The sequence below is a fragment of the Clavelina lepadiformis genome, chromosome 1, assembly GCF_947623445.1.
Source record: "Clavelina lepadiformis chromosome 1, kaClaLepa1.1, whole genome shotgun sequence".
NCBI classification, from domain to species: domain Eukaryota; kingdom Metazoa; phylum Chordata; class Ascidiacea; order Aplousobranchia; family Clavelinidae; genus Clavelina; species Clavelina lepadiformis.
Window position 1 is genome coordinate 12,125,524 of NC_135240.1, and position 9,937 is coordinate 12,135,460.

At 36.1% G+C, this 9,937-nt stretch overlaps 1 protein-coding gene across 1 annotated transcript; it reads left to right on the plus strand.

Moving 5' to 3' along the window:
• The first annotated feature begins 1,134 nt into the window (after nucleotides 1-1,134).
• On the plus strand, nucleotides 1,135-3,157 carry LOC143459414 (uncharacterized). Its single transcript, XM_076956568.1, has 3 exons — nucleotides 1,135-1,585; nucleotides 1,770-2,580; nucleotides 2,728-3,157. Exons 1-3 carry the CDS (start codon nucleotides 1,184-1,186, stop codon nucleotides 2,856-2,858), a joined length of 1,344 nt encoding a protein of 447 aa, XP_076812683.1. The 5' UTR covers nucleotides 1,135-1,183; the 3' UTR covers nucleotides 2,859-3,157.
• Nucleotides 3,158-9,937: the final 6,780 nt, after the last annotated feature.

Genomic DNA, 9,937 nt, shown 5'->3' on the forward strand with positions numbered 1-9,937 from the left:
AACCAAGAATATATATAAATACAATTGAAAAGGACTGCTCTTCAACTTTAATATACAAGCTAGGCAGCACTATTACGTTTTTGAAAATATAATTAACAACTGTTGATAAAAATACTGTAACCGAAATATTAATTTTTTAATTTTTTACGATTTAATGGTGATATTCGTATTTTGAACGTTGCAAAACAAGCATTAATAGTTTTACCTCTAAGTTATTGTTTGAGAAAGCAATGATGCAAGTTCGACTGCGTACTAATGTAGACTAACAAACAACTACCACTAATCAATAAACGTGATAGCGTTCGGCGAAAGAAACCATAGGTGAATATAAAATGTCGACATAAACAACTCATTTTTGAACTTTTGGGTTACTAAAATACACCTTCATAGGATAACAGTTTGGGTGTGTAGTGCGGCGACAGCGGCTGTATACGGCAATTTCTTTTTATTGCAATGTAACCATTTTGAGAGATGCTGTTTTATAAAAAATTTCATGAGCAAAAAAGAGAACAAGCGCCCATTTTTTGTCTCTATGAGTCAATTCTAATGGAAGGTACATCACCACAAGATAAAAGGATGTTTAGTTTGTGAAAATCATATGTATACAGTAGCCTACTAATGCACGTACGATTTTCGTTGTAATACAAAAAAGCTCCTCAAGTTTTTAAAACATAGTAGAGTAAATTATGAAAGATTTTGATATGGCCGCCGTTATAAATGAAAGAGAATTTCGTAGCCGTAGCCTTTTGAGACAGTTAAAGTTATCTTCAAGGGAAACTACTGCTGTAGGCCCATAGTAAGGTGAGAAGCCTTACTTGCAGAAAACTTCAGGTGACTGCATGTTTAATCGAGCGAAGCATTTGGTAAACAATTGCGCACATAAAGATGTCCTAGTGCACAAGGAAAATGTCATTATCAAATAGCACCGGAGCAGAATAGGCATGTCTTACCTGGACCAATAAAGAAGTATCGCTAAACGATCGTAGTTACTTCGAAGGCGACAAAAATAGATTTTAGTTGTCGGTCAGGCAAAAGATCTTTCCGTTACCATTCTAAGCCTGAGTTTAACTTTTATTTTCTTTATGTTTTTATTTTATTTCAAATGTCAAACATTTTTTGTTTTATTACAGCTTATTCTATATGCTAACAGTAGAAGATTTGGTTTATAATTTGCAGCCTGCCAATGAGCTCAGATTATAATTCAAACAAAATGCAACAAATGGTAGCTTCCGCTGCAATGGTACAGCACTCCGACGTATGCTATCCAGGTGCTGCTTCCTACCAACAGGAATCATCCTTTGTAACTCCGGAAGCTCTTCTATTTCAACCTCTTCATCCTGCGTTTACTGGAGGGATAGAGAGTTACTTGGACCCGAAATACGCGTGTGATCCAGCTGCGTTTGCTTCAAGGCTTCCCTACCTTCCTTTTCACGCCGCATACGGAATGTATGACTATGGATTCGAACCTGCGTTCATTCGGAAGAGAAATGAGAGAGAAAGACAGCGAGTAAAATGTGTCAACGAAGGTTACGCAAGGCTACGAGAACATCTTCCTGAGGAATATGCCGAAAAACGACTGAGCAAAGTATTCAAACATAAACGATTCAATATAAACTATAGCCAAGCACACCTGAGAAATCACTGCGTCTATGTTGTATAGAGTAACAGCAATTTAATTTCTTTATTTAATTTATTCTGTATACTTTTGAAACATATTTGTAAACTTAACTGGGACGATACATAGTCAATGTATATGTCATGTATTCAAGGTTGAAACGCTTCGTGGAGCCATCAAATACATAAAGCAATTACAAAACTTACTTGGGATGGATCTGGTGAAAGAACGAAGAAGCGGAAAGCGTGTGCAAGGAAAAATGAGTGAAGAACAAATCGAAGACGAAGAAAGTAAAATGCAGGATGAATATGCTTCCGCATCGTGCTCAGATGAGGAAGTGGAACTGAAGGCCTCGTCGAGAACAAGAAAGTTTCAAGTCCAGGGTGATGACGCAACTTCCGCATCAGAATCAACCGGAATCAAAGAGGAAGCGCTTTCAACTGAGGATGACACTGGAAGATACTCCTCCAACCAAGAAACCGAAGAGAACACTGGTGGAGATTCTTACTTTAACTCCGCAGTAACAAAATTGCCTTACTCTGCAGAAACTGGGATTTCATCAAACTGTTTCAGTCATCTCGATCCTAAATCCTCCTGCCAATATTCGGAGGCAGGAAACTCGGGAGGGATGCATTTTCTATCATCAAAACGACACCTTCCTTCCAATGATTTCATCTCTTCGTGCAGGTTTAATGCAGCAAAGAGCTGCGGAGGCTTTAACGTTTCACGCCTTGAACAGCGATGCGATATAAAAAATTCTGAATACCGAGGCTGCACACTTGACAAACCCTCTAGGAATTGTAACTCACGATATGTTAAAAGTACTCCAGAAAATCAAGTATCGGCGCCAACGATGATACAAAATGGACACGAATTTTTAACACAGCCGTCGCAGTTTGTGCACTCTCAGAACACAATGATTCCAAACAGACTCTCTTTGCAGAGCCTTCAAAATACTGACGCTTGTAAGTAAAAAAAAGAGTTAAAATAACAAATAACTTCATAAGGTAATTTAGCCAACGCCGAGATATTAAAATTAAAAATCAACATTTCATGTTTTTGTTTTTTGTAATGTTTTTAATGTTTTTGTTTTGTTCCTGTTTTTAAAACAGTTTATCGAGGATCCGTGCAAGGCATTTCGACATCTTACTTTAATTTCTTGCGTGGGCGTCCTGACGGAGATTCGGATGGCTTTAAGTCTGACAACAGCCCGGGTTCCAGCAGTTCAGGAGTATCGTCTTAATAAAAATCCTAAAACCGTTGGCTTTTTGGTTGGTTGTATTTTCCTTTCAACTTTATATTTGAATCTGGTTTTTGTTGTATTTTATTTTTCAGTCTCCGTTTTGGTTTTTTTTTTATTTCACAAATTTTCATTAAAAAAACGAATTGAGAATTATACAACTTATATTACTCGGTTTCACTTTAAATCTTGATTTTATATGCATGTACTAAAAACGCTGTTTTACGACGCAATAATTTCAATTTTTTCCTTTTACTGTTCAAGTAAGTGATGGCGTTTCATAATAAAACAGTTGAGTGTAACTCGGTGCTTGGAGTGTAAGTTAAAGCCAATCATTTAATTTGCTCTAAACAAATTATTCTAACAATTTGTAAAATCGGGCTTGTACATGACCTAAAGGGTTTTTCACTTGCATGCAAAAAGTGATCTCTAAGTATAGTTTACGTTTCGGTGTGAGTCAGTTCAGATATTTTATTGCCGATATAGGATCATATTTGCAGGTATATTAGCCCACTTGAACTTCTGGTATTTGGCAAATAAACTGCAGATTCATTATGGTATATTACATATGGCGACTTATTGCCACCTGATGGATTTGCCTCATTACCGAACCTTTGACCAAAGATTTTTGAAAACGCCTGCACAGTGCTATAGGTTACGAAAATAGACAGCGATTAGATGTTGATGTTGCCGCGCTAACTTCATTCTAATCACCAACAACCTAACCTCACCACCCTGCCAAGAATTTCAAACCGGTAATGGCATCCAAAACAAACCTGCGGTTTTGAAGCTTCATTGATCAGTCAAGTAACCTAACTTACAAACCCCATTGTGGGATCGCTCTTCTGTTTTGCAGTTTCACTTTAGAAAAGTAATAGCGACACATTGCATACACGTCAAAGAAATAACTCTGTCTTCTTCTTCCAGTCTAACAAAATTGCAATTGAAAGCCTTAATTATAATTGGTAACGCATTAAACACAGCAAAAATGTTTTATAATGCTGGCTCAACATGGCTGGACAATATCCAATGCATTCGAAACTATCACAGGACAGTTAAAACGGAACAGAATTACAAAAAAATATTAAGCTAACTTTTGTAAATATTTCTCCCTTAGGTATTAAAGCCCCTGCTACCCATGTAAACTTGAAATATCAAGTGCTGCTACAAGAAAAAAACATAAAATAATTTTGTCGTTTGTTGTTAAATAGGATATAGGCTGGCTAGAATGATGTATTGTTGTCGTGTTGTTTTTGTTCTTGACCTTGCGCGTGCCTTGTATCGATAATTGGTTTGTAGTAGTTCAACACTAAATACTGATAGTAATCAGATCTATTTAACATGGGTAAAAATAGTCGCATTTTCTATACATTACGCTAATTGTTTGTTCAAATTTGTATAAGGATTACTGGAGACAAGAGTCAAATTTGTACAGGGATTACTGGTGAGCACGAGCAAGTGTGTATAGCAGCGTGAACTAATCCCACAATTACTGTAGCTCACTTCACTTGCAAGGTTTGCGTTACCTCGTTTAAGTGATAATTTACTATGTGCATTATAGCAAGCAGGGCTAGTCTCAAAAAAAGTTGAAGTGTTTAAGGCATAATACGTGTGAGTAATCACCGAGGAGATTTGTTAGAATACTGATCACGGCGGAAAGCAAACAAGAATCACTAGACAAATATATTAGATCAAAAACGACAACTTCTTAGGCATATATTTAATAGAAAATTAATTTACCAAATATGGTGAAAGTTTGAAGTTTAACTTTGTATGTTGTTAGCCTATATATTGCACATAGCACACAAATTTTTTTTATATCCTAACCCAGGGTTTACCAAACTACGGCCCGCGGGCCAGGTCCGACCCGCAAGATTAATTTGTCTGGCCCGCCTCACTGAATCAAAAATAACTTGTATGGCAGCCCATTGAACAAAGTGGGAAGTTTGCCCACTATGGTAAGTTTTTATGATTATCTGGCCTTTTGTGAAAAACATTTCGTGACGCCTGCCCTAACCCATACAGTAAAATGATATTTCGAATAAAATCTATTTTTTACATATTCATTGCTAACCAACAGACAAAGCAAACCAAGTGGAGACAACGAGCAGAAAAATACGAAAAATCAAGTACAAGGTTTATTTGCTTTCGAAATCGATGACACGCAAGGACCCCGCTGATCAAAGCGTCTCTATATTTAAAACTCATATGCAAACGCTTCAAGATTAAAAATGCTATAAAAAATTTTTCCAAAAAGCGAAGCACGCTTTAACTATGTTACAAGCACCGTCGCCAACCGGACGTTTAAGTGCGATCTCTCTATGTGTGCCATTTTCTATCGTATAAGTCTGCAAAATGCTTTTAGCGGCGACCATTTTGATGTCCAAGGACTCTTCTTCAGCTCTTTGTAATTGTTATATAGTGCATGCTTTAGACATGTATAGATAGTTTTTCCATCTGAATTAAAACATGATTTTTTACCAGCAACATATTTTCATTTAACAAATTTTTTCGTTAAAACTTTTGATATTTTAAACTTCTGCATGCAATTATTTCCTTGAGTTATCCACTGTTCCTATAGCAAACAACTTGCTGTTTAGAAATTTTTGATGTAAATTTGATCTTTACCACTGTAATTTTGACAAGAACTGTTTCCAAACAATTTGTAAAAACAAGAGTTCACCAAGTCCAAATTTTGTTATTTTTGTCATCGAGGTCAGTTTTTTTTGCAACCGATTCACAGCCTTCATGACTTATCTCTCCAAAGATCTGATAACAAAAAAAACATTTCAACGAAGCATCATCGGACATCCACATATTTGTGTTTTCAAAGATATTTCGTATTTTAAAATGTGCAAGTGTGTGGCCCTGCATATCCTGGGAGAAACATTGCTCAGGTGTTTGGCAGGTAAACAACAAACCTGACTTCAGAATGACTGATGCTGTTTTGTATATACAGAACCTCTACGCTGATATCCATTATATGAACTAAACGATAAAAATGTTTCCACTTATTTTACTTCCCTTTATTTACAGTGATATGTGGTGGAGGGGAAATGCAGAAACTTGCCGTCCCCATGTCTCTATGACCGGTATCATGTTTTTGCACGCGTGGGTTCGAATCTCATCCTTGTCCCCAAATGTCGTGTTTTATATTACTTTTGTATTATATTCATCATAATCATGCTGGTCACAAACACGGTTCTAGAAAGACTGAATTAACCCGGATGTCAAAACCATGAGGTAGCGATCCAACATAGACAAAATAAAACAATACAATAAAGACAGCACTTCAATACACTACAACCGGTTGATTGCGATACCCCGCTTTTCGATTTATTTGTGACTTGCTGGTAGTTATAGTAACTTTTGTAACTTTGCAGACTTAAAGGTCGACAGAAAACTTTTTTTAGCTTATCGAAAATAAAATTCATACATATCGTTTACTAATAACCAGTTATAGAATGGGTTTTATATGTGAATATTATGAACGCTAATGTTTGTTGTTTTGTTCTTTGACCACGTCTTTTTTGGCTATTCTGCGATCTGATTTGAAAAGCGTCAAAGGAATCTCAAACGTGTCTGCGAAGTTTAAGTTTAATGAAAGAATTCACAAAATGTTTATGAAAATTTGCAGATTATACTGCCCAATTTAATAAAGTTTGACAAAAATGTTTCTCCTTAAGTATAAACTAAGCATCTGCAACCATCAGTATACTAGCGGACCGTATATAATCAAACTTTTGGGTGCTCACGCCGGCCGCGCAAGTTGCGTTAATATTGTATTCTAAATGCCAAACATTTTCATTGCTTTAAAGTCATGTCAGACAAAGCAGTATGTATAGCTAATGAAGTAACAGAGCAACAGATTTCATGTCAATCTCGATATAAATTGTATGAAGATGAACTTGTTTATCTACTGTAGTTTGAAAACATTCATGTTGTACATCATCACCAGTCTAATATTGAACACAAGAACTCGATAAGATATAACAGTTCTTTGCACGTAAGTCGCGTTCAAAAAAAATCAGCTTTTAACAATTTGCACTGGCTTGTGTTTGGTGACAATGCGTAGAATTAAGGCAATTGGACTTGCGCGGAGTAAAGTGATGTTTTCTTGCAAATTGCAGAAAGTATAGGCCATTTGTACAGTTCTATACCGGCAAAAAGCAAAATGTTATAAAGAAAAAACGCAGCAAAACCGCTCAAACGGTCAAAATGGCAGCGCATAACATGTTAGTGCACAAACTCTTTTATATATTAGGCGACAGGCCTATATTTTTGTTGCCAACAGGCGGCGACAGCGTTCAACAAAATATTTCCATGGACTCAACACAATCGTCGGTGTGTGATCAGAAAAGTTAAAATAAATTTTTGTCGGTAGTGCTTTGTAGCACTTGTATTTAGGGTCATTTCAGAGCAAATTACTTTTAATCCACGTGAAGCAGCTGCAGTGCAAAGGTCAAGTACTTTTGCTGAAAGTCCTGACCGTTGCTTCCACCCTGTAACTTATTAGCCTAAGAGGAAATATTATAGGGTAGAGTTTGCACAAAAATGATTTATTAGCGTTGCAATAACACACGATTCAAATTAAGGGAGTACTTTTGTCCAAACTGTTTTCAGTGAGGGCCATGTGCTAAAACCAAGGAAAAAAATCACACAACCGACTCGCTTGCCCCTACAACTCTAAAAGGTACCACAAACGCAAAGTTTACGCCGCCTAGCGCTATATAAAAGAAAAAGCAACAGAAGAATTAATCTAATGATCTCATTTCAAAATGGGCGGATAAAGGATGGCAATATTTCGACGTACTTCGTGAGAGCAGTGAGGCGACGCGAAAGACGTCGCATAAATGCTTGCCAGTCATCCTGGTTCTCAGAATATTTTCATTAAGACTTATGTAACAATGATTATATGTACATGCATTCGAAAAGTTCCTTTTGTTCTGCCACATTTGATGTAACACATATAATAGCATTAACAGTTAACTGCAGTGTACAGGCACTACAGGGTCTCGTGACAGGTATAGGACCATAAAAAATTACACTTTTGTATAGTTTTTGTGATACATAATTTTCAAACTTCTACGTAATATCTGCTCAATAACGTTATTATCAATAACATCAATTAAAGAATGCAAGTTAATGATTACCTCTAAATGTTTGGAAAAATGATTTTCACCTGAATAGTTGGAAGTTGAACAGTTTTATGTAAACCATAATGAAATAAAGTTTGTTAAAGTTATACTTCCAACGTTTGTTTCGTCTTTCTTTGTCTTTGAAAGTTACGCACGAGCTCAATGATGGCCGCAGGCCAATAAAATAAACAGGTGCCGGGCCGTAGTTTGGACACCCCTGTTCTAGTAGACAAAATGGGTAAAAGTTCATGGTGTTACTGCTACCAATCAATGATAAATCCACATTTGTCGTGGTGTTGTGATGGCACACTTGTTCATGTCGAAAATAAAATGGTAAAATGCAATAACGTAGTGCCCAAACCCCGTATTTTACGTACCTGTAATATTGAAACTTTTTGTTTTGTCCAATGACTGATGGATTCTCTGCTAATCTAACCATCTTTGGTAAGCTAAATCAAACCTTTCCGTCAAGTTCCACTACGAGTTTTGCCTTACCCTTAGGTTAACCTCATTACGTCACTAGCCTACAGGGACACGGTACTGTACCACGCTGTTCTTTGTTTTAATGACAACATGCATGGCGCTCTCCAATAGCGAGATAGGAAACATTGAAACAAAAATTTTAAACAGATGATTTTCAGACGCATCAAGGCCGTAAGAATCCAAATTTTTTGTCAGATTTTAAAGCATACAATAGTCAATATAGCCTAGATAGCACATGAAAGTTTATATAGATTATAGACGATTTTATTTTCATTATACCAGGCGCACAGCCCTACATTACTACAAATAAACTGGGGTTTTTGGATAGCCAGCCTTTAACCCTCGTTTGATTCCTTTTCTTGAATAGTTTTTGAACCAGGTCAAGTCTTTCACTTATAATGCAAAACGTTGAATAGTTCGATGTTCATTTTGGTTAGACTTTTTTTGGCGAAAACACACGCTATATAAGTGTTGACCGTGCAACGTGATTTAAATATGAAGATTTTTGATCTGTTCTCAGATAACACGAAGAAGCTATTTTCTCAAAATGAAATTCTTGATAGAACAGTTCAATCTGTTTAACCGATTGTTTCCACTTGAGCCCACCGAGATGATCATTCGTTATTTTTGTCGTGTTTCTCTACCCGAATTTTCACTCTCTCGCAACAAATAAATTATTTGTTGTCATTCTTAAAAGATTTTGCAGTCAGTTTGTAAACTGTTTCTTAAAGCTGCATACAATGATTGCCACAATGACCTCACCCATGCAGTCGATAATCTTGAAACAAATATTTATTTGCTCGACCCGCACAAGGCTACAACGTCGAAGTTCAAGGGCCATGTTCCCCACTAAGTTTTATCCTCTCGGGCCTGCAGGGCTGTAAAAATAGGGGTTTGTAAATAATTTCTTTTGACTCTTTGTTCCAACAAAATTACTAGTTATGTTTTTTTCAAGTGTAGGACAAAACGTTAATTATCATCTTAATCCGGTGAAGACGAGCTTGTTTAATAATTTTATAATAATAATATTAATTTATTTTATAATAATTAATAACCTTGTTTAATAATTACTGACAAAACTTTCAACAAAAGCCTTTTCCTTTCTGACTTAGAAAATATTTGAAGTTATGATTGAGTGTTTTTACCCAATGATTTAAAAATGCATAGAAGCAAGAAGCGTTTTCCATGTCTTCTTTGCTTTAATGAAATCAATTGCTGAATTAAAAAGCTATCAAAAATTTGATAATTGCATTGGTCTCAAGGAGTCCGGTTTAGACATAGATGTGAATTACTTTAGCCTTTGTAATTACAGAACCCAGTGTTTTAAATACTTTCTGACAACGAACAAAGTAAACTGAACAGAATACAAATGAACCTAAATAACAGAATGCGCATCTAAAACGGTTATTGATTGCGGAAGCTGACTGTATACTGTTACAGCAAATACTGAACAATCGAACA